The sequence below is a fragment of the Aquarana catesbeiana genome, linkage group LG13 (genome assembly GCF_042186555.1).
Source record: "Aquarana catesbeiana isolate 2022-GZ linkage group LG13, ASM4218655v1, whole genome shotgun sequence".
In the NCBI taxonomy this organism is placed as follows: domain Eukaryota; kingdom Metazoa; phylum Chordata; class Amphibia; order Anura; family Ranidae; genus Aquarana; species Aquarana catesbeiana.
This window is the reverse complement of record NC_133336.1, coordinates 101654222-101679433: the sequence shown is the minus strand read 5'-3', so window position 1 is coordinate 101679433 and position 25212 is coordinate 101654222. Positions and strand designations below refer to the sequence as shown.

The 25212-nt window shown below is 40.8% G+C and overlaps 1 protein-coding gene across 7 annotated transcripts in view; it reads left to right on the top strand.

Annotated features, from left to right (window-relative positions):
- RYR3 (ryanodine receptor 3) overlaps window positions 1-25212 on the top strand; it is a 1082755-nt gene that overhangs the window by 137801 nt on the left and 919742 nt on the right. For all 7 annotated transcript variants that reach the window (XM_073608696.1, XM_073608694.1, XM_073608691.1 and 4 more), the window contains exon 2: window positions 23812-23931. In XM_073608696.1, coding sequence (XP_073464797.1) covers window positions 23812-23931 — 120 coding nt within the window. The remainder of the gene's footprint in view (window positions 1-23811; window positions 23932-25212) is intronic.

Below are 25212 nucleotides of genomic sequence, written 5' to 3'. Positions count from 1 at the left end.
GTCCCATTTGCAGTTTGCGAGAAGCCATGTGGGGGAAACAGCAAACATGTGGAAGAAGGTGCTCAGGTCAGATGAGACCAAAATTGAACTTTTGGAGCTAAAAGCATAACACTATGTTTGGCACATCACCCTGAACACACCATCTTCACCGTGAAACATGGTGGTGGCAGCATCATGTTTTGGGGATGCTTTTCTTTAGCAGGCACAGGGAAGCTGGTCAGAGTTGATGGGAAGATGGATGGAGCCAAATACAGGGCAACTTTTTTTTTTTTTTTCAATCAAATATTTTTTATTATGTTTTTCATTATACAACAATAACACAAGAAACAATGAAGCATTTCCATCCCATAACCCCACCCAACATCAATACAAAAAACAAAACAAAAAAAACGCAAACCCCTTCCATATTTGTGCTCAACAAACAGTATTTCAATCATTACTCAAATGATTATGAATGATCCAGCACATTACTACACTTTGATGGTGCATATATTCATAATTGATTATTTCCCCCCAAGATTCTATCTCATAATTAACTTTCCATATTATCATTAATATACTCATCTGTCTGCTTAGACAGGTTGGAAGCTAACCACCATTGCCAAACTGGGTGAAATGTGCAGCGCTTATGTGATCATATAAACCATAACAAATAATATGAGTACAAAAAACGTGAATAATAAATGATGTGCTCAAAAATTCTCAAAGCAGTCCTTTATTATGACATGTGATGTCTATAAACAGAGGAACTTGAACGTGTGATGTCCAACCACCATTGCCAAATCTTTTCACATTTTTTTGGACACCTCCTATGTTTATATGTAAGTTCCTCTCATCTTAAATTAAAATTAATTGCTTTCATCCATTCAACTATCTTTGGCAGTACCCATTTTTGTAACATACGTTTGCGGGCCATATACATAGTTCTCAGCCATATCACATGCATTTCAACTGGGAGTGTATCTTCCGGTATAATCCCTAACAATGCAATTTTTGGATCAAGCTGTACTTATATAGAACACAGGGAATTCAAAGTATCAAATACACACTCCCAGTAGCGATGCAAGTTGGGACATCACCACAGCATATGTATAAGTGTACCTGTGCCAGTAGTACATCTTGGGCAGTTTGATGTACTTGCTTTACACCAAGAGTACAGTTTTAAAGGAGTATAATGGTCTCTATGAATGATGAATAGCTGAGTCAAACACTGTGAGGAGGATAAGGGTACTTTAAATACATTTTTCAAAGCTTGCCCCCACTCCTCATCACTGAGTATCTCTAAATCTCTATGCCACTGTCCAAAACTACCCACTTGTAGATTAGTTCTAACTATCATTTGTATAGAATTATATATATTTCCTATGAGTCCCTGTTTAGCATGTCTTATGCCTCGTACAAACGATCGGACTTTCCGACAACAAAACCGTGGAATTTTGTCCGAAGGGTGTTGGCTCAAACTTGTCTTGCATACACAGGGTCACACAAATGTTGGCCAAAAGTAGTGACGTACTAGACCTACTACGTGTTTTTTCAGCTCTTTAGAGCCACCCTTTGGGCTCCTTCTGCTAATTTTGTGTTAATAGAAGTTTGGTGAGTGTTGATTCGCGCTTTTCTTTTCACGTTTTTCATTTAGCGCTTTTCAGTTCGTGCTTTTCAGTTCGTTTCTGAATGGCCGTTCGTCAACCAGCCATTTCGCGGAATCGGAGGAGATAACGTGTTATTTATTATTGGCCTTGGAGTTATTGCTTTGACATTATTTTTTTGGTTGAATAATGATTTGATTTGGTATATTTTCTATATATTTGGATGCATAGAATGCACTTTTTGGTTAAGTTCTATTGGCAGATAGCATGTCTATTTTTTTTTTTTTGATGCACAATAGAAATATTGTGGAGAATAATACTTGGCTATGTGTTTTACTTCAAATGACAGTTTGGGAGTAGGCAGTTACATTGTAAAAAATACAATGTAAAATTAACAAGGGACACCAACATAGTTGTATCTTTGTTCTTAAAAATGACGGGATAATGGTGTTGTGGTAAAAAAAAAAAAAAAACATAATAATATTATTCTTGATATCACTAGAAAAAAAAAGCCTTTGAAAATTTGTGTGCAATAACTCCATCAGTATCACCAGCAAAGCAGCTTCATTATTATTCCATTAAAGAAGAAGAGAATTGTGCGCTGCATTTGGAGATTTCATAATTTGCCGCGTCACAAATATTAATTTTCCACTACAAATGCTAGTTTACAAGAACGACCGCTTCTACTTCCGAGCATGCATGTTTGTACTTTGGACTTTTGTCCGACGGACTTGTGTACACACGATCGGAAAATCCGACAACACATATTTGTTGGCAGAAAATTTACAGACATGCTAGCCAACATTTGTTGGCGGAAAGTCCGACAACAATTGTCCGATGGAGCATACACACGGTTGGATTTTCCACCAACAGCCTAACATCCAACATTTCTTGTTGGAAAATCCGATCGTGTGTGCGGGGCTTAACAGTTACTGCCAAAGCTAGAATTGATGAAAGATTATATTTTAATAGAAAGGTCCTTGCTTATTAATTATTTATTGACAAATTATACTTCGCCGCCAACTTATCAAATGATTGCAAAACATGATTATGATAAAGTTGGCTAAGAAGCAGAATGCCAGACTTTTTCCATAAATCTAAATTTTCAGGCTTCGCCACTTCATGCAATTGTAAATTATTCCATGTGCTTTTCTTCAGCAGGGACAGGGAAAATGGTCAGAGTTGATGTGAAGATGGATGAAGTCAAATACAGGGCAATCTTAAAAGAGAACCTGTTAGAGTCTGCAAAAGACTTCAGACTGGGGCGAGGTTCCCCTTCCAGCAGGACAATGACCCTAAACATACACCCAGAGCTACAATGGAATAGTTTAGATCAAAGCATATTCATGTGTTAGAATAGTCCAGTCAAAGTCCAAACCTAAATCCAATTGAGAATCTGTGGCAAGACTTTGCTGTTCACAGGCGCTCTCCATCCAATCCGATAGAGCTTGAGCTATTTTGCAAAGAAGAATGGGCAAAAAGTTCACTCTCTAGATGTACAAAGCTGGTAGAGACATACCCAAAAAGACTTGCAGCTGTAATTGCAGTGAAAGGTGGTTCTACAAAGTATTGACTAAGGGGGGCTGAATACAAATGCACGCCACACTTTTCACATATTTGTTTGTAAAAAAAAAATTGAAAACCATTTATCATTTTCCTTCCACTTCACAATTATGTGCCACTTTGTGTTGGTCTATCACATAAAATCCCAAAAATACATTTACGTTTTTGGTTGTAACATGAGAAAATGTGGAAAATTTCAAGGGGTATGAATACTTTTTCAAGGCACTGTATATACATTTTCACAGTGTGCACACATGTTAAGGCACAATATATTAAGGAAGCCTATTTGTGTTGAGGTGCCATTTTTAGAATGAATGGCATCACAGTGCACCAATGCACATAACGCATGCTGCCACGCATTATGATAATACAACAATGCCATTGATTGTGTACAATGCGCCAATGTGAATCCAGCCCTACTGATAGTTTTGGGTGTGGGTTTGTCTTTATTATTATTATTATATTATTACTATTATACAGTATTTATATAGCGCCAACAGTTTACACAGCGCTTTACAACTTGAGCGTAGACAGTACAAATACAATACACTTTGATACTGTAGGAGTCAGAGGGCCCTGCTCTTTAGAGCTTACAATCTAAGAGGGAAGGTCAAGAGATACAAGAAGTAATAACTGTTGGGGATGTGCTGATGGAGAAAGTAAATGTACAGTTGTTAGGTGGGGGCCAGATAGGCTTCTCTGAAGAGATGGGTTTTCAGGGATCGTCTGAAAGTGGACAAAGTTGAAGAAAGTCGGAGAGATTGGGGTAGAGCATTCCAGAGGATGGGAGAGGCCTGGAGGCAAGCATGGGATGAGGTAACAAGGAAGTTAGAGCAGGAGGTCTTGGGAGGAGCGAAGAGAACAATTAGGTTGGTATTTTGAGACTAGGTTAGTGATGTAGATGGGGGCCAGGTTGAGGATGGCTTTGTATGTTATTGTTAGTATCTTGAATTTAATTCATTGGTTGAGTGGCAGCCAATGGAGGGTTTGGCAGAGGGGTATAGTAGACACTGAGTGTTTTGTGAGGTGGATGAGCCTGGCAACAGCATTCATGATGGACTCAAGTGGGGATAGCCTATTTAGAGGTAAGCCAATGAGGAGGGAGTTGCAGTAGTCAAGGCGAGAGATGACCAGGGAGTGGATTAGATGCTTTGTGGTGACATTGGTTAGGAAGGGGTGTATCTCGGAGATGTTGCGAAGGTTGAGGCGACAAATTTTGGATAGCGATAGGATGTGGAGCCGAAAGGTTAGTTCAGAGTCCAGGATTACACCTAGGACTTTGGTGTGGGAGGACAAGTTGTTAGTTGAGCCGTTGATATTGACAGAGAAATCAGGGGAAGTGGCACATGGGGGAGGAAATATCATGAGCTCGGTCTTTATGCATATCTGTGGGCCATATCCTGTGTGTACTGAATAAAAAATGATTGCACAGAATGATTGGTACTTACTATCTTACCCTTACCCATACTTACTTACTTACCCTTACTATCACTTTAAAGCCTCGTACACACGATCGGATTTTCCGATGGGAAATGTGTGATGGCAGGCTGTTGGTGGAAAATTCCGACCGTGTGTATGCTCCATCGGACAATTGTTGGATTTTCCGCGGACAAATGTTGGATAGAAGGTTTTAGAATTTTCCTCGGACAAATGTCTGTTGTCAGATTTTCCGAGCGTGTGTACACAAGTCCGGACAAAAGTCCAAAGTACAAACACGCATGCTTAGAGGCAAGGACGAGCCAGAAGCGGTCGGTCTTGTAAACTAGCGTTCGTAATGGAGAACTAACATTCGTGACGTGGCAAATTATGAAATCTCGAAATGCAGCGCACATTCTCTTCTTCTTTAATGGGATAATAATGAAGCTGCTTTGCTGGTGATACCGATGGAGTTATTGCAAACACATTTTCAAAAGCTTTTTTTTTTTCTAGTGATATCAAGAATAATATTATTATCCTTTTTTTTTTTTTTTTATTTGGGCAAGTTACCACAACACCATTATCCTGTAGTCTTTAAGATCAAAGATACAGCTATGTTGGTGTCCCTTGTAAATTTTACATAGTAATTTTTTTAAAATGTAACTGCCTACTCCCAAACTGTCATTTGAAGTAAAACACATAGCCAAGTATTATTCACCACAATTTTTTTTATTGTGCATTAAAAAAAGAAAACAAAATTAGACATGCTATCTGCCAATAGAACTTAACCAAAAAGTGCATTCTATGCATCCAAAAATATAGAAAATATACCAAATCAAATCATTATTTAACCAAAAAAATAATGTCAAAGCAACAACTCCAAGGCCAATAATAAATAACACGTTATCTCCTCCGATTCGGCAACATGTCTGGTTGACGAACGGCAGTGAAACGAACTGCAAAGCATGAAATGAAAAGGGTGAACTGAAAAGCGCTAAATGAAAAGTGTGAAAAGAAAAGCATGAATCAACACTCACCAAACTCCTACTAACATGATATTAGCAGAAGGAGCCCAAAGGGTGGCGCTAAAGAGCTGAAAAAACAGGTAGTACGTCACTACATTCGTGATTGTTAGCCAACAATTGTGTGCCGTGTGTATGCAAGACAAGTTTGGGCCAACGCCCTTCGGACAAATGCCCACGGTTTTGTTGTCCGAAAATCTGATCGTGTGTACAAGGCTTAACTCTCTGGATCAGCATGTAATAAAGTTTCTGACACACTGACATCAACATGCTGATAATACTAAAGTGTGCTTTAACGCAGTTAAAGTTTTAGTTTTAGCTAACACAAATTTGTCAGTAAAAGTACATTTTGAGTGAGATCTAAATGTGATGAAAATCCATTGATCCTGTAATCTTATTTGAAGTTTTAATCTACTTCTGTTAAGAAAAAAAGATTGCTAGGATTTTAGTTTCAATATTTTTATTGACTTTTATCGCAATGAACAAACAAATGGTAAACAGCATCTGTCATACATTCGGACATAGATTTGCTAGGATTTTAACAAACATTGCAGCAGAGTCCTGCCTTTGTTCCTTTTTGTCCTTTCAAGACTGATTTCTGAATGTGAGGGTCTGCACTCATAACCATTGGGTGCACTTTTAGCGTTCTAATAAGTTAAGAAAAATATTATGACATTCCTATCGTTGAGGATATCTAAAATGTTATCTGTATCTTAGTACAAATGTCTGAGAAAATCAGGGAGTCAATCATGCAAGCAGTAGATGACATTTTTGGTGTACCGTGTACACTGCGTAAAGAATACCTCCATTTGCCATATTGCATTGAATTTTTTGACAGTTTTAGAAAATTCGACTATTTCACATTTTAATGGGAAAGTAATTTTGAATAACATTAATTCATTCATTTACAAAATGGTTTGTATGGCATTTTTTATATGCTCAAATTCCTCTTTAAATTTTGTGCTGTCTTGTCACAGAGGCAGACAGGAGAGAAGTTGAAGAAAAATATGCTTGTGTGTATGTGAAAAAAAAAAGAAAAAAGAAATCTGAAATTCTTAATTAAAAAGTGACATATAAAATCTTCTGATAAAGATCCTTGATCCAAAGTGGGGGCACGCAATACAGGAGGTGTGGTACTGGCCAGATCAGTAGGTGAAAATATGAGAAACAAAGCATAAAAATGAAAGACTAATGCATCTAATAATTGGTAAGCTGCAATATATTACATTTTTGGTTTTGCATGTCATACCGCTTTAAGTGGGCTTTAAAAAAGAATATTTGACTTCTTATTGCAGTCTTTTAGCCTTGCATTGCATTAATAATTGGCATAATGTACTGAATGGGGATGGTACAGAAGGTAGGCCTTGGATCTTTGTGACTTTATCCTGTTTGTATGTTGCTAGGGTGATATGTGGAGGTTAGATTGAGAGAGAGTCAGGTGTAAAAGACAGATTTTTTTAGTAAGGTGGACAATACTACAAAGAGGAAATGATACAAGACTCATTATTGGCACAGCTGATTGTTCTGTCAATCTAATCTACCATGTATCCTATTAGTTTTCACAATATGCTACTAACCACATGCCAAGACCACATATCCTTCTCTAGATAGGTGCTTTCTTTTTGGAGTTCTATTTTCCACTTAAAGGATAAATTTACCTTTTGGTGAGACGGACATATGCCGAAGCATAGAACATGTTACACACTAAATACGTGTGTAACCTGTAACATGTTCTATGCTTCGGCATATGTCCGTCTCACCTCGCTGATCCTGCCCTCTTCTGAAAACTGGTGGGGGATCCTCTCTCTGCACCTGATGTCACATTTTAAGAACAGCCCAGCCGTGTGGGGCTACTCTCGCACAGCCGTGTCATTCATTCACAGGTATCTGTGAATGAGAGAACAACATGACTTGTCTGCCACCGCTGCAGATGGCTTGTAGTTCTCACTGAACTGCGCTCACTTGTAGTGCATTCACAAGCCCTGCAGCTTTCAAACTTAAAACCAGTACAGAGAGTTGTAGGTCTTCTCTGCAGGAGCCTGACATTGCATTCCTAAACTACTTGTGGGGAGGTGCAGCATGGTGCTGTGGGAAAAAACACTCCAGTCCAGTTGCAGTAGCAGAACTGTATTAAAATTTCAGTAAAGGACAACCTGGCAGGAAAACAACCTGACCGGACGGACTCACAGAATGATGCATTAAAGAGTATAACAGTAGGCCTCGGGTGCACCCACAGCATCTGTCTTGAGGGGCAGAATGTGGCATGGCTGATCTGTACCCAAATGGGGAGGCTTCCAGGAAGGATGGTGTGTATCTGCTCTTTCCCTACTCGCCTGGAACCTCTTCCTGCTGCTAATTACTGTCCCTGACAGTTGGGCGACTTGTCCCTACACTACCCACATGCAAACTGTGCGTCCAAGCCTGGGAGCCATGGTCTTAAATAGACTCCGCCTTACTCAAGATGGAGGACAAAATCACATGGAGTGCCAGCATCAAATCGGATAGCTTTCCCAGTGACTCAGGAAACCATAGAGGAACAATGTTGCTCTTGATTTCCTCTCCCTCTGCAATGCTGATGCGGTTGAGCTCCATCTGCAGAGCAGAAAGTAGACGCACCCGCCTACACACTGATGATTGATGCAATTTTTTTGCAGGCTCCTGCCAGAAAGGTAAACAAATGCACTGAGCCTTTAAATTACCCAAAGACAAAAATATGCTACATGGGAAGAAAGGTATTAGTGTATTTAGGAAAGGTGTTGTTAAGTCCCACAATAAATGCCATTAGGATAATCTCTCCTATGAATATAAAAGCTATCTTTGCAGTTCTAGAAGGTTAGCTTGTGGGGATGGGTCATATATAAGGATGTTTTTAGGACCTGAAGACTTGCTTTTGGTAGTGGTATGTAGCCTCCTGGTCCTAAACTGGGGCTACTATGTAAATGTAGTTTTTGACTGGGCTGTAGGCAGCTCAGACTGATTGCATAGTTTGTATTTGGCCTTTCCCTAAGCTCAGTTGGGTTGTACATTTCTTACTGTCACCAGTAGGTATCATTGATACCACAGGTCATAGTATGACATTGTATAACCAGTTTGAGTTATGAATACTTATATTTCTTCCGGCCAGCCCACTAGGAGGTTATTGGCCACTGTTGCATGCTGGAAGAGGATATAAATATTTGGGGTGTGCCATGTGCTTGTTCTCTTGCCTTAGACTTCGGCCTGAGGAGGTGCTGCTGGAGTGAGCTCTGTGCTTAGGCCCAGAAGCCTATCTGGGGCCTATTTATGCTGAGGTGGTTCTGAGGCTGTTCTTCCCAGTGTGGAGGAGGCAGAGCAAAGGTGGGAAGATCCAGGGGAGGCCCCTTGGTGGTGAGAGCCAGGAGGAAGGCTGGTCTTTTAGAAGGGCCTGATGACTCGCTTGGAGGATACTCTAGAATTTGAAAACGGCTCACAGTGTTGCCGGGTCAGCTTAAAGGTTCTAACACTGTGAACCTGTACTTTGTTCTGGATCTGAGGAGTCTGTAAATGATCTTCTGGGGTTTTTGAGACCCCTAACCCTCTCTCCTTTTAACTCCTTTTAAAGTGGTTGTAAAGGTAAAGAACAAGTTATAGCCAGCTCCTCTTTTCTTTTAATCTCTCCTACACTATGTAATTGCTTTTTTAAAACAATGCCTGTAAATACCTTATCTTTGCTCTTTTATGGGTGGTGACATGACCTCCGGCTCCTCTATTCCTCTACGGGCTACAGAGGGAGGGGCTAAATTCCCCCTCCGACGTCAGCTGGGGAGGTCACGTGACTGCTGTGACCTGTCAGAAGAGATCAAAGATAAGGTATTTGCAGGCTTCATTTTACAAAAACATTTATTCAGTGTAGGAGAGATTACTATAACAGAGGAGCTGGCTGTAATTGTTCTTCACTTTTACTGCCAGCTACTAATAGCATCAGGAGGGGGGCTAAGAGGGGGAGAGACGCACACAGGAGCTGACAGGCAGGGAGGGAGGGAGGGAGAGAGGAAAGCAGCGGGATGACGGAGGTACGCAAACTGTCCACAGTAATCAGGGATCAGCAGCCATGGTTACTGTGGTCAGCACACAGAGGGGGGGAGGGGCACAGGAACAGGCAGGATCAGCCTGCCTGTTTTTTTACAGCTCAGAGAGGGGCAGATTAGATAGCACAAGCACTGTGCTGTTTAATTTGCTATAAGGGAACAGGAGCGCTCTCTTTTTTGGGTTACACCACTTTAACCACTAGCCGACCAGCTCACACAGATATACTGTGGCAAGTTGGCTCTCCTGCGCGAAATGTCATGTCAAAGATCTACAGTTCCCAGTGATCGGGAACAGTGATCTCTGTCATGTCCCAGTGAGCCCATCCCCCCTACAGTTAGAACACATTTAGGGAACACACTTAACCCAATAATCGCCCCCTAGTGTTAACCCCTTCGCTACCAGTGTCATTTTTACATTTATCAGTGCATTTTTATAGTGTCATTTAAGTGTCATTTGGGGTCAGATTTGTCCGCCGCAATGTCGTAGTCCTGCTAAAAATTGCTGTTCTACGCCATTACTAGTAAAAACAATAAAAAAATAAAATTCCCTAAATTTATCCCATAGTTTGTAGATGCAATAACGTTTGAGCAAACTAAATCAAATCAATATTCGCCTATTAAGATTTTTTTTTACCAAAAATTAGTAAAAGAATATATATCGGCCTAAACTGATAAATACATTTGTTTTTTTATATATATATTTTTTTTGGATATGTATTATAGCAAAATGTAAAAAAAAATTTTTTTTCAAAATTGTCGCTCTTTTTTTGTTTATAGCGCAAAAAATAAAAAACGCAGGGGTGATCAAATACCACCAAAAGAAAGCTCTATTTGTGGGAAAAAAGGACATGAATTTTGTTTGAGTACAGCGTCGCAATTGTCAGTGCCGTATCGCAAAAAATGGCCTGGTCATAAAGGGGCAAATCCTTCCGGGGCTGAAGTGGTTCAACATTAAAATTTTGAAAAGACCAAAAGTGACTGGCACCCAAATTCTGTTCAGAAGTCCCCATTATAGCCATGGACTCAATGCTAGCTCGCTCCCTGCCTCTGGAGGTATTATCCTGCCTTTAGGGTACAATGAGAGTGCTACAGGTGTGTTCCTACAATTTTCTCTCTGAGAAAATAGCCTTGGTAAATATTAATTCCTAAAGGCTACTTTCCAACTGGGGCGGGCATCGGCGTTGGCTTTACCGACATTTTAGCAGTGCTATTCAGCCGCTAGTGGGGCGGTTTTAACCCCCGCTAGCTGCCAAAAAAGGTTTAAAACTGCCTGCAAAGTGCCGCTGCAGCAGCAGTTTGGCAACGCTACCCCATTGTTTTCAATGGGCAGGGGCGCTTTAGGAGTGGTGTATACACCGCTCCTACAGCTCTGCAAAGATACGGCTTGCAGGACTTTTTTTACCGTCCTGCAAGCGCACCGCTCCAATGTGAAAGCCCTCAGGCTTTCACACTGGAGAGACAGGAGAGGCTCTTTAAAGGCGCTATGCAGGTGCTATTTTTAGTGCTGTAGCGCCTGTAAAGCACCTCAGTGTGAAATTAGCCTTACTATTATACCAACCATATACACAGGGGTTGCTTTTTTTTTTTTTTTTGAAGTGGGAATTATTACCTTTCAAAAATACACCAGTGAATTCATATTTAAAAACGAATGTGTTGCATATTCTCCCCACACTTTTCCTTTTTAGCATGCTGTTTGCTATTGCTCCATTTTAACAGGAAACACCTATGCAGGTTTCCAGCTGTGAGGGTTTGCAGATTTTGATAACAATAAATACATATCCATGAAAAAGGCAAATGCTGTGGATAAAACAACAAGCTCTGATCATAAAGGGCAGTACAGTATGACATGTTTTAGTATGGCATGTGATCTGTAGTATATTTTGAAATCTAATTGGAGACATGGTAGGTAGGCTGACGAAACAAAACTGCAGTGCCAGTGGTGTGTAAGGACATGTCTTGCCGGCAGACATGCCTAACATGACAGAAGCTGGATGTTATACTGCACTATTGTTTATTGCAATAGCGGTTCTGTTTTGCAATGAAAAAATATTGTGTGTGGCAAGTAAGCCCCATTCTTTTAAGATATTTATTTATTTTTTTAGGCAAGAGGAGAGTTAAACTAACAAGACTATCAAGCTACCTAGCTGGAACAATATGGCATAGTCATCTGTCTTGATATCGAGTCAGAATTAACAATCAGTGTAACTACCTACTTGAAATATGGTTACTTGGAGTTTTCCCTCCCTACAACTCATGTATTATTCAAGGCACATTCACCACTGAAAGATGCGGTAGAAACTGCATGATCATTTCATGTGACAGAGACATTGCAAATTGTTCTCTAATCTCAGCAACATATTTTCTTCTTGAGCTTTAAAACTGAAAGCTTTTGATTTTTTAACATTTTGTTTGGGTTATAAATGCATGAAAATAGATATCAAAAACATAATACATTATGAATATAACGTTTACTGAATATGGTCTCTCCTTTTGTTCTAGTTTAGACCTGTGTCATTCCTCCTAGTTGCCTTTATTTTACCATACCATATTTGATTCCTTGTTAAGTCTTCTCCATGTAGCAGTCTTTCTGCTATCTTAGATTCTATAGTGACACGCAGTACAAAGCAGTTCTTGCAGAACAGAATGAAGTTTATTTAAAATGTTTGGACTGTCATTTTGCCCAAAATAAACCATCCACGAGTTAGACTGATTATGAACAGCTTATTATTTGATTTAAGTAGTAATAAAAATAATTGCAAATTATATTGCTATGTTACCCTAGGTAATTCCGTACTCTCACTGTGATGACGCAGTATTTTTTTGTGAGCTCAGGAAGAGCTGGTTCTCCCAATGTTAATCATTTGCAGTGACATATGTCATCTTTGCCCATGTGCACTGTGGCATTACTCTTTTTATTGAGAGGGGTTTGAATCTGAGGTTGATCTTTTGACACCAATGTACTGATATGTTCCCTATATTTGCCTAAGGACTCTGTTATGCTGTCAATACACCCAATGGGTTGTTTTTGTTTTTGATATTGAAAGTATCTTTTGGACAAAAAATAAATAATTTCTAAATAAAGAATGCATAAATAAAGAATAATTGTTACGGATTAGAAATCATTGTCTGAAAAGAAACTAAACAAAGCCAAGGTTAGGTTAGTCATGAATTGCATAATATGAAAGCATATCAAATAAAAAGGTTGGTGGTACAGCCAGGCTTATGCAAGTAAAGTTTAAACTGCTTATGTTTGCCTTCCCTCCTTCCCTCCCTTACCTCCTCATTAACATACTAATGAAATCAATTAAGTAAACCCTTTCCTTTTTCATTGCATACCTTATTTAAGACCCAGTGGCATTGTGGGTGGTGACAGGTGGCTGTATAAGCCTAAAGCTGTAGTTAGTTGCACATATGATCCTGAGTTTAAAGGACTGAAATCAAATGAATTAAAGGGGTGGGGTGTTAGATGATGTTGTACGTCATCCAGCCAGGAAATGGTCTGAGCTCTATGTGACTTGCTGCAGCTTCTAGTGGGCACTGCGAGAGTCTCAGAGTGTGCAGTGAAATCAGAGTAAAGGAGAATAGCCTTTTTACAGTGCAAGTTGGAAGGTAAGGCTGGAGTTAAGCTTTAATATATTTTTAAAGCTGGATCTTCCATTTGTAATTAAGAATCCGGTCCATGATTAGAGGGCTGCCTTGCTTAAGTCTATTAGAGGTTCCTGCTCACAGTTTGTACCCAGTCGGGGTGACAGGTCCTACCTCCTGTTGAGGTCATTAGCTATGTGGTTATGGGTGGTCCAAGTAGATTTATCTCTTTGTGGAATTCAGTCTGTCATTCAACACTCACCCTGTTTATGTCATATATTGTAAACAATGCTTCGTACTTTATGTATATTCTGAAATTCTATAATAAAAATTTATGGTTAAAAAAAAAAAAAAAAAAGAATCCAGTCCATGAACATTTACTTCTTTACTTATACCCATTAATGTAAATGGGTCAAGGATATGTAAACTACAGAAACTTGCCTCAGCTCCCAAGAATACAAATTGAATAGATGTATGCCAAACATCAGTTCAGTCAGACTGACTGTTTTACTATTAATACTTGTGAGTTTCAGCTTCACACTACTCTAGATCTAGCTTAAAAAGTCTGAAATCCCAATCAATCTGACTCACATAGGTTTTTGGGAACCAAACCTCCATTCAATGTATTCTGTCTTTTGGATAGCTTTTCCATTATGGATCTGTGAAGTCTGACTAGACTGGAATATTTGGACTGCTGTCTGTCTTGGACATACAGTATACATTAACAGTCCAATTTGAAATTTAACCCAAAAAAAAAACAATCTTTGAATGAAAAGAACACATTCTGTTTACTGGGAATATCATTTGTAGCTTCTGTTAAGCTTTCCACACTGATGAAAATTCAACTGGTCACCCCTAAGCTGGATGAAATTTGATCACTGTCTGCCCATCCCTGCTCAACAGAAGTTAATTGAATGGTTAACTACTGTCAAAGGAACGTGTTAGAAATTTTTCCTCGATCAGCTTCTGCAGACAATGATCTGCATCTGCTAATTTTTGAATTGCTGCCAGCAGGAGGTACTTTTAGAATACAGTATACCTGCAGAAGGGATTCCTCCATCCATGTTGTTTAAATAGATGGAGGAATCTGTGTTTTCTTTTTTATGGCCAGCTTTACTTTTGGCATTGAATACTAATATACACAGATAACAAATAATTCTAGATCAGTTTTTGTTACTTATAAAGTAGATTTAAACCCTAACTAATTGACATTTAGTTTGCTAAAGTACCATTCATCATAAGCAGTTGCCAAAAAACACTGTTTAAAGTGGAAGTTCAGTCAAAATCTAACTAAGGCTAAACCTACTCCCAGCCCAATTCCAAGACTATTCTGTCCACCCTGTGAAAGAAAAGACCCTTATACTTACTGTGAAGGAACCGTCCAGCACCCAGCTTATGTGCCTCCATCAAGCTAGAGCTTCCTCCAGTCTGGACCCCGGAACCAGATATTAAAGCTGAATATTGCACCCAAGAATCTAGATAACACTAGCTTAGGTGCTCTAGAACTGGAACCCACCTTATTGAAAACTCACACAGAACTTATATAACACACATGACCAGGTAGGGCATGATCACATTACCCTAACAATACAAACTGTAAACAGGAATATAATTAACATAGCTAAGGAACAACCGACAAAAACATAATCTAAGTAAGCTAATCAACATAAACATATATCATTCCACAATGGTTCAATAACAAGGTACAATGGTCACAATTTGAATCTCACCTCCAAAAGATGATCAGACAGACACAGTAGGTGACTCATTTAACAATGGGAATGCACACCTAGGAGGCATACAATGGGACAAAGACACTTAACACATAACACCTTAAACAGATTATACTGTATTAAGAGACCCCAGAATCAGGTTGCTTTGAGCTGATGATATTAACAATCTAAAGCAGTAATTTCTGGTTTGTGCATAGAGACCCTAAATATATATATGGGTCATCCAGTTCCCAGAGTCTGTGTGTTTTGGGGAAACATGGACTTGAATCCAAAGCAAGGGTCCCCCAGGAACACACCTCCCAAAGAGAAGTGTTCCCTTTAAAAGCCATGGCCTATAGTCAGTAGGCAAAAGGCCACTGTGCAGTCCCCTCCAAAAGCCCCTGTCCTTGTTGGGTCTGTCACATGTACCTATTCTGAAACCACTTTGGTCCAGTCACATGATGAGGGCCCAGTGCAAGTTTCAGTGTGGAAGAGGGGTAGCCAACAATGGATGCCCCATAGTAAGCCTATGGGTGATGTCACTGCATAGGCGTTTGCAACCCTTGTTGGCGATCGCTCCTCTTCACTGAAGCTGTGTCTGAAGAGATCATATGACCGGACCAGAGCAGCTTCAGAATAGGTAAGTATAAGCCTATTTTCTTTCACAGGGTAGATAGAATAGTCTTAGAATGGGGGTGGAAGTAGGTTTAGACTTAGTTTTTGACTTAACTTTTTCATCCTTAGTTGCATATCAGCGCTGCTACTCTGCACATCATTTCTGACAACAATGTACCATACCTGCGCACCACCATAACTACTTGTTGTCTTTAATAGGGATGGGCGAACGGTTCGGCCCGAGCATAAGTTCGGACCGAACTTTAGCTGTTCGTAAGTTCGATGAACAGCCGAATAAACGGGTAGTTCGACCATTTGTTCGCCCCCCCCCCCCCAACTGACCACAATGCATTGCGGTGCTAAACAGTGCATTGCAAGCCCTGATTGGCTGAAGCAGTGAATTCTTCAGCCAATCAGGGCACAGAGCACTGTCAGAGTCATGATTGGACACTGTCATCATGATTGGCGTTACTGCCAGTTTAACGCCATATAGTTCTATGTGCGTTACTGGCAGTTTAACGCCATATAGTTTTGTGCGTTACTGCCAGTTTAACGCCATTTACCTTTGTGTGCCTTACTGCTAGTTTAATGCCATATAGATTTGCGTGCGTTACTGCCAGTTTAACGCCATATTGTTTTGCGTGCATTACTGCCAGTTTAATGCCATATAGTTCTGTGCGTCACTGTATGTTTGGCGTATTATATTGCAGTATATTATAGTGTATCCGTTGAGTGTGTCTGTGTAGCTTGAGTACTCAAATTAAAGTGCATCAAACACCTCATTACATTGATTAAAGTGCATCTATGTACAGATTTCAACTTCTTTACGTTTGCTTATAAGCACCACCCCCTCCATCCCAATAATGTCTGGGAGGACAACAAGGAGAGGCAGACGTTCCCTTGGTACTGTAAGGGGGCCAGCAACAAATGTGTCCACAGGCAAAGGTGGACGTGGTGGTCACTCCTCAGGCAGCGCATCATTTCCTCTGTTTAGTGAGTTTGCCCGTGCTATCCAGCCAGAGCATGCAGAGGAGGTGGTGGACTGGCTTACTAAACCTTTCTCATCCTCCTCATTCTCTGTCATGCAAGCAGAGACAAGTGTGCAGTCCTCTGCAGTTGCCAGAGTGGATAAACCTGCCTCCTTGTCCACATCTATTCCTGCTATAGCCCCAACATCAGCCATTGAGGACTCAGCTGAGTTATTTGACCACAGTGTCAGCCACTTGCTCCTTGATGATGCCCAGCCATTACTGGATTCAGATTCAGATGTTGGTTCTGAGATTGAGGATGACAGGAACATGAGCCTAGAGAGAGGGAGGGACACTGGTAGACAAATTGGCATTCATGTTCCCCAAGCCGCAGTGTATTGCCAAGTTGTCTCCAGTGGTAATGATGAAGATGGAGATGATGATGATGAGGTCACTGATGCGACTTGTGTGCCAGAGCAGAGGAGGAAACCGAAGGTGAGGTGGCACAACCCAAAGGAGGCCGACATCAAGAAAGAGTAGAGAGCAGCCACCCTATTCCATCACCTTCTGCAGCTGTTATCTCCCGGCCCACTCCCCAAAGCTCAGCTGTCTGGGTCTTTTTCAGCACATCTGCAGCAGATCGCACTGTTGCTATCTGCAAACTGTGTCTCGGGCACATCAAACGTGGCAAAAACACCAACAATTTGGGTACCACATGCCTAACAAGGCATTTAACATCCAACCACTCAGCCCGTTGGCAAGAGCACCTAAAAGCTGCACAAAATGGGGCACAAATCTGTCCCTCCTCCTCCTCCTTACCCACTTCAGTCTGCTCCTGCTATACTGAGTCATTATCTCGCAGCAGCCTCCACTGACAGGTATGATGATATAGCACAGGGTGTCCCATGTCCTAGCAGCACATCTGCCAGCAGCACACCACCAGCTGTAGACTGTAGCTGGCAAATTTCTCTGCCCCATTTGCTGCAGGGGAAAAAAAATACATTCCTTGCCACCCACATGCCCAGCGTCTAAATGCAAGCTTGTCAAAGCTGTTGGCTCTCCAACTTCTGCCTTTCAACCTGGTGGATTCTGCCCCCTTCCTTTAATTGTGCTGTACCACAATGGCAGGTTCCTAGTCGCTACTACTTTTCACATAAGGCCATTCCATCTCTCTACCATCACGTGGAAGGGAATGTTCTGGCATTGTTGCATTGTTGGGCAAGGCAGTCAGCCATAAAATCCACCTTACTGCTGACACGTGGTCTAGCAAGCATGGGTAGGGACGATATATTTCATTCACAGCACACTGGGTAATGCTGCTTGCAACTCGAAAGAATGCAGGACAGGGCTCGGTGCTGCAGCTTGTTGTGCCCCCAAGTCTCCATACAGCTGGTGCTGATGATGCCAGACCTGTAAGCTCTACCCCCTCCTCCTCCTCCGCCACCTCCATGCCCTCCTCTGTAGAATTGTCCTATGAACATCAGGTACCCCCTAAGGGTTCAAAGGGCTATTCCATGAGTCAGGCTAAAAGGTGCCATGCATCTGGTGTATTTAGGGGACAGTAACCACACCGGAGCAGAGATTCTTGCAGCTCTGCAGGGACAGCCCCAGAGGTGGTTGACAACATGCCAGCTGGAGCCAGGAATGGTGGTATCCGATAATGGCTCAAACCTCCTGTCAGCCCTTAGACGGGGAAAGTTGAAAGTTGTCCTCAATTTAGTGGTGCAGTGTTTCCTAAGTACGTACCCAGGGTTGCGAGATGTACTAAAACAGGCCAGAAGAGTCTGTAACCATTTCAGGCGGTCATACACAGATATGCCCTGTACACACGGTCGGATTTTCTGACGGAAAATGTGTGATAGGACCTTGTTGTCGGAAATGTGGGCTCCATCACACATTTTCCATCGGAATTTCCGACACACAAAGTTTGAGAGCAGGCTATAAAATTTTCCGACAACAAAATCTTGTTGTCGGAAATTCCGATCGTGTGTACACAAATCCGGCGCACAAAGTGCCACGCATGCTCAGAATAAATTAAGAGATGAAAGCTATTGGCTACTGTCCTGTTTATAGACCCGACGTACGTGTTTTACGTCACCACGTTCAGAACGATCGGATTTTCCGACAACTTTGTATGACCGTGTGTATGCAAGACAAATTTGAGCCAACATCTGTCGGAAAAAATCCATGGATTTTGTTGTCGGAATGTCCGATCAATGTCCGACCGTGTGTACGGGGCATAAGTGCTCGGTTGGCTGAAATTCAGTGGGTATTCCACCTGCCCGTAAACCGCCTGATTTGTGACATGCTCACCAGGTGGAACTCGACATTGGCAATGCTGCAGTGGCTATACATGCAGAAGAGGGCCGTCAACGAGTACCTGTGCCAGTACGGCACAGCAACATGCTCAGGCCGCCTCTGCTTTTTTTCCCTTTGCCAATGGCTGATCATTAAGGATGCATGCACTGTATTGTCACCATTTGAGCAGGCCACAAGGATGGTGAGCAGTGACAGTGCATGCATCAGTGACACAATCCCTGTTGTGTTCCTGCTGGAGCAGACTCTGCATGGCATTATGGACAGGGCTCTGGAGGCAGAGCAACAGGAGGAAGAGGAGGACTTCCTTTTCTCTTAAGGCCCACTTTATCCAGACACCATCATTCCTATGTCACAGAACACACAGGAGGAAAGGGGGAGGAGGATGAGGAGGAGGATTATGGCACTTATATAGGCTTTGAAGAAGAGGTAGACATGCCTCAATTTATAGGCGATGGCTTTCCAACCCCAGGACCCTTGGGAGTAATATGTGGCTGGGAGGAGGAAGTTCCAGATGCTGTCATCCTGAGTGACCCTGAGGAGTCTGCTTCTCAAGCCTTGGCAAATTTGAGGCACATGGGCAACCTCATGATTCAAAGCCTGCGAACGGACCCAAGAATACGTAGCATAAAGGAGAAGGATGATTACTGGTTGGCAACCCTCCTTGACCACTGTTATAAGGGGAAGGTCTCAGAACTCATCCTGTCCCCACAGAGAGTGCAGAAGATAAAATCTCTTGAGGGCATGTTAAAGAGGATTTTATTGAACGTTTTTCCTGACTCAAGTAGGTTACAGTGTGGTGGAAAACGATGTTCTGAGTCTTCTGTTGGTCAAGAGAGGAGCGTTGGAGAAGGCGTCCACCTTAGTGAGGCATTTCGGAATTTTTGTTAGTCCTCGCTGCCCAGGGCTGTCAGCTTTCACATCCCATTGGCAGCGTCTGGATCAAATGGTGGACGATTACCTCGGGGGCCAAAACAGAGATGGAGAGCTTTACAGCAAGGCCAATTCTTGCTTTCATTAAGATTACCTCTATAGGGTTATGGTGGGAAGGCGCCACCGACACCTAAAGACCAATTTTTACGCACTACATACTTCTATCCAAAGTCAAAGTGACACCAGAATGTATCCAAAAAATCTCTAATCTTGTTCCCAGTGCACTACATTGTGGCCTCATCATTCACACTCTCTTCCCAGCTGTTGCTGAGCAAAATAAAGGCAGCTTGCAGGGAAAATGGCATTTTTTTGGCTTTATAAATGCAATTATTGCTGCAGCAGATTCTAGACATGGTATAGATCTGCAGCTTTACAGGTAGACTAAGGGGACCCCCCAGTCACTATATTGGACGGATTTTTTTATTTTTATGCTTTCACTTTAAAAATCAAAAATTTACCGCTCATTTAAAAATGATTTTTTTTTTAACAAAACTTTTTGTTATTGATACATGTCCCCCAGGGCAGGACCCGGACCCCTATAACCATTGTATGCCCAATTACTTGCATATAAGCCTTCAAAATGGGCACTTTTGATTTTTGACGTTCGGGTCCCATTAACTTTAATGAAGTTCGTTATTCGGGTCCAAACTTTCGCAGTGTTCGGAAGTTCTGTTGTGAACCGAACAAGGGTCTGTTTGGGCCCATCCCTAGTCTTTAATAGGAGAACATGTGACATGGTGACAATGCAGGAAAATAATTTGGAGACTAGGACAAAGTGTTGATGTCAGGATTGCCAGGTATTATTTAATAAAAGCAGCAGATTTTAGAATATTAAAAAATATTTTGGAATTTAACAAGTGAAAACTTGTATGAGGTCTTAGTGATCAGTTTTACATCTACTTTAAGTTGTCACAAAGCTGGATGTCAGCTTTCTTTCGTGGTTTCTGAAGAGCTCTCAGCTTCCTAAAGTTAGCAGTGTAGATGGGCTGCAAAAATAAAAGTGCTGTGTCTACACTCCATGCTGTATCAGGTGTGGCTGCAAGAATGACATCCTCTGACATATGGCCTAGACATAATTATAGTAGTGCATCTTTAGCAGAGTCCAGAATTTATATTAACCACCATAAGACGATACAAAGGCCACTGTTTGAATATGCAACTAGTATGTTCAGCAAACACATGACAGCAGATGTTGACATGTCTATTTTGGACATCTGAGTAAGTGTCAGTAAGGAATGCTTGCACACTCCCAGTCTGAAGGAAGCAAAAGTATGACAGGAATCTCTTTTCCATGTCACTGGTATACTGAGATTGATGTTCTTTTTTATTTTTTTATTTAGTAGAAAAGAGAAAATTAAACAAACCACTCAACCCAACTGACAAATATTAGTGTACAAATGGTCCATACACACTTCTAAAATAGTAAATGATTTCCTGGCTGTCATATTGATGCTTTGGCTTTGATACTTTGAGTCACTTACTTAGAATACAGGTAAAATATTTGTTTTTAATTGTATCTGACTCTCATTACAGTATGCCTGTTCTAAGTGTGTGACTCAGGAGTACAGAAGCGAAACACAGCCATGCAACTAGTCTTTTCAAAAGAAAGTGAGCAGTGGTAGCCCCAATTTTAGCAGATATCCTTTATCTAGTATTTTAACCATTCAGATTTGTTCATTGTGTATATTACATACAATTTACTAAAATGAGTTTGTGTTCACCTACGCATGCTTTTCAGTGAGGCATTCAAACAATTTAGATTATTGTGCTTAGCAAATGTTTAAATTGTGAATGCATTATTACCCTGTTTCCCCGAAAATAAGACCTAGAGTGATTGTCAGTGATGGCTGCAATATAAGCCCTACCTCCCAAATTACCCCTACCCCGTTTCCCCGAAAATAAGCCCTACCCTGAAACTAAGACCTACAAGGACTTTAACAAGGGCTTATTTGGGGGGTAGGGCTTATATTGCAGCCATCATCGACAATCACGCTAGGTCTTATTTTCGAGGAAACAGGGTAACTAGTGACTTAATGGTGAAAGCCACAGTGCAACATTAACTTTACCATTTCTAAGTAAAATGATTGACCTTATTGTTGAAATCATCAGACCCATATTAAAGAAAAGTTGCTGAAATTGTGGAAGTGTTTGACAGTCTTGTTTTTTTTTACATTATTCAATGCCCATATGCTTGTTATATAAAAGAGATAACAAACTATTGTATTATTGATTTAATATCACATATTCTCAGTGCCTGCAGTGGATTCTTCAGTTATTTCTTAGGAAGAATCCAGCAGGGAGGATATGGGCACAAATGCTCTGTACAAAGATGAGTGAGATCGTTTGAGTGCCAAACTTGTGTAGAAGTTATATTTGTGTCTGTGTTTTGTGGTTTTGTGAACTGCAGACCTGCTAGTGGGTTATTCCGTTGCCCTCTCCTACATAGTTTATTACTTATCCCATTATACGATAATAAAATCTTGACAAGGCCTGTTAACTGATATTTGGCCAAAATACAGTTGTGTATGCAGGATGTTCTGGTTTGATTGATGTTTCTTCATCACTCAATAAAGAAACATTTAAATATCATAACTTATGCCCCGTACACACGGTCGGATTTTCTGACGGAAAATGTGTGATAGGACCTTGTTGTCGGAATTTCCGACCGTGTGTGGGCTCCATCACACATTTTCCATCGGATTTTCCGACACACAAAGTTTGAGAGCAGGATATAAAATTTTCCGACAACAAAATCCGTTGTCGGAAATTCCGATCGTGTGTACACAAATCTGACGGACAAAGTGCCACGCATGCTCAGAATAAATAAAGAGATGAAAGCTATTGGCCACTGCCCCGTTTATAGTCCCGACGTACGTGTTTTACGTCACCGCGTTTAGAACGATCGGATTTTCCGACAACTTTGTGTGACCGTGTGTATGCAAGACAAGTTTGAGCCAACATCCGTCGGAAAAAATCCTAGGATTTTGTTGTCGGAATGTCCGAACCAAGTCCGATCGTGTGTACGGGGCATAAGACAGCGTTTGTAAAGTCATTATCAATATCAATGTGTCCAGTCTCTTCATTCTCAACCACATGATTATAGCTTATAAATGTCCAATCTGGTAAAACATATTTAAGCCAAAACTTTTTATTTTTAATTTTGGATGGAGCAAGGAGTGCTTAAAACCAATGTATTTTTTATTTTTTTTTTGCTGTCTGTGTCCCTTTGAGGAAGGTTTTCTTTACTTGCTGCCTTAAAGTGATTGTAAAGGCTATTTTTTTTGTTTTGTTCTTTAAATAACAAACATATTACCTCATCTATGCAGTTGGATTCGCACAGAGCAGCCCCGATTCTCCTCTTCTCGGGTCCCTCTTCTGCTCTCCTGGTCCCTCCCTCCTATCGAGTGCCCCCTCAGCCAACAGCTTGCTACAGGGGGGACTGGAGCCGACTCAGAGCTCCATGTATTCATTCAGACACGGAGCCTGACCTGGCCCTGCCCCCTCTCCACCCTGATTGGCTGCCTGACTTTGATTGACAGCCGCGGGAGCCACTGGCACCGCTGCTGTGTCTCAGCCAATCAGGAAGAATGTCTGGGACAGCTAAGACACTTGTGGACATCGCTACAGAGAGAAGGGGCTCAGGCAAGTAATTGGGCGTGCTGGGGAGGCTGCTACACACAGTAGGTTTTTTTATCTTAATTGCATAATGCATTAAGATAAAAAACCTTCTGCCTTTACAACTCCTTTAAGAATCAACTGGAAGTGAGAATAGATCTCTCCACAGAACAAGAAATCCTCTTAGACAGTTGACATTGGAACAAGCTTCCTGTCTTTCACATTTTCTGAGCCTCCACCAATAGGAACAGAGGCAGAAAAACGCTTCACTACGTTGAACGCACAAGATTTATTTTCTTATTTGCAATAGTTTGGCCAAATCTTGGCCTTTCATCAGTATCAATTTACTACAGTCTCATTAACTGCCTTCTGTAAATAACGTGCTATCCCTACCTTTTATGATTCTACAGCCTTTACTTTTTATTTTTTTTTAGGATGATGAAGTTGTCCTTCAGTGCATTGCGACCATCCATAAGGAACAGAGGAAATTTTGTTTGGCAGCTGAGGGACTTGGGAATCGACTTTGCTTCTTGGAGCCAACATCAGAAGCCAAAGTAAGAAAAAAAATAATCAGTAATAATGTTCTTTTCTAACAAATAAAAAAATATTAAAACTGCATAATTTCTGATGTGCCATGGACCCAGATGCACTTCAAAGTATTTTTCCTTAGAAAACTTTGAACTTTCCAAACAATGTAGAATTTGCAGATATACTGACCAAGCAAAATCCATAGCCACTATGATAAAGAGGCTGCGTTGTGGATTTGGGCAAATAAATGCTTGATATGTACATTTTCCACGCGTCATACTATGGTGTCCATTTATTAAACTAATATAGGCCTCAATAGTGACTATCGCGGCTTATCTGCACTGTGCAGCAGTTAAATAAGCTGCAATGAGGAGTGGGGATGCTGGTCTCTGCTTCTCATCACAGCTCAGTGAGAAGTTGACAGTGGAGTCAATACAAACAGACACCTTTAATAGGTGCGGTGTAAGCACCGGACTGGCGGTTTGTGTAAATTATCTCACTCTCTACTTTTCCTTGTCAAATTTATTTATTGAATTTTAACAATTAGTATATATAAGTACATATGGTGGCAGCAAAAGAAAAGATCACATACAGTATATGATAATGATATTGAGTTGTAGTTCCAACATAAACTAAAAGTAGTTTAAAACAATTTTAGCATGGATCTAACTACTCAAAAGATTGCGTCATACATTGTATAAGAGAGGATAAAACCAACTTAGACCAGGTTAATATAAGATGACCTCAGATAAAAAAAAAAAAGTGTTAATTGTTATCAAGAGTATAGTTTTTAAATAAAAAAAAAAAAGATATAATTTATTATAGAATCTAAAATCTTATACTACATATTGGAACTATGTACAATTGGTATAATGATAACCAAGGACATAAAAGTTCTGCTACCACAACTATATAAAGAGAAAATTTAAAGAGGAGAGCGAGAATAGGGGGAAAAAGTAGAAGAGAGAAAGAAGATAAAAGAAAAAGTAATCTTAGGTAGGAGAAAAAATAGATAGGGAAGAAAGAGATGAGAGGTTGTAGGGGTCCCCGGGGTAGTACATGATAATAAACATATACCATGAATGCAGAGAATGGGAGTATAAATCGAGATTACCAAGTTCTTAGTAGGGAAGCATCAAAATTGGAAGGCAAAAAGTGAGTCACCCAGGGATTCCATATATTCTCAAAGTTGGTTATTTTATCTTGAGTTATAGCCTCTGTTTTGGCATGGATCATTGCTTGATTGACTCTATTTTTAGTTTCAGCAATTATTAACTCTCTGCTTTTCCACCTGAGAGGTGATGATA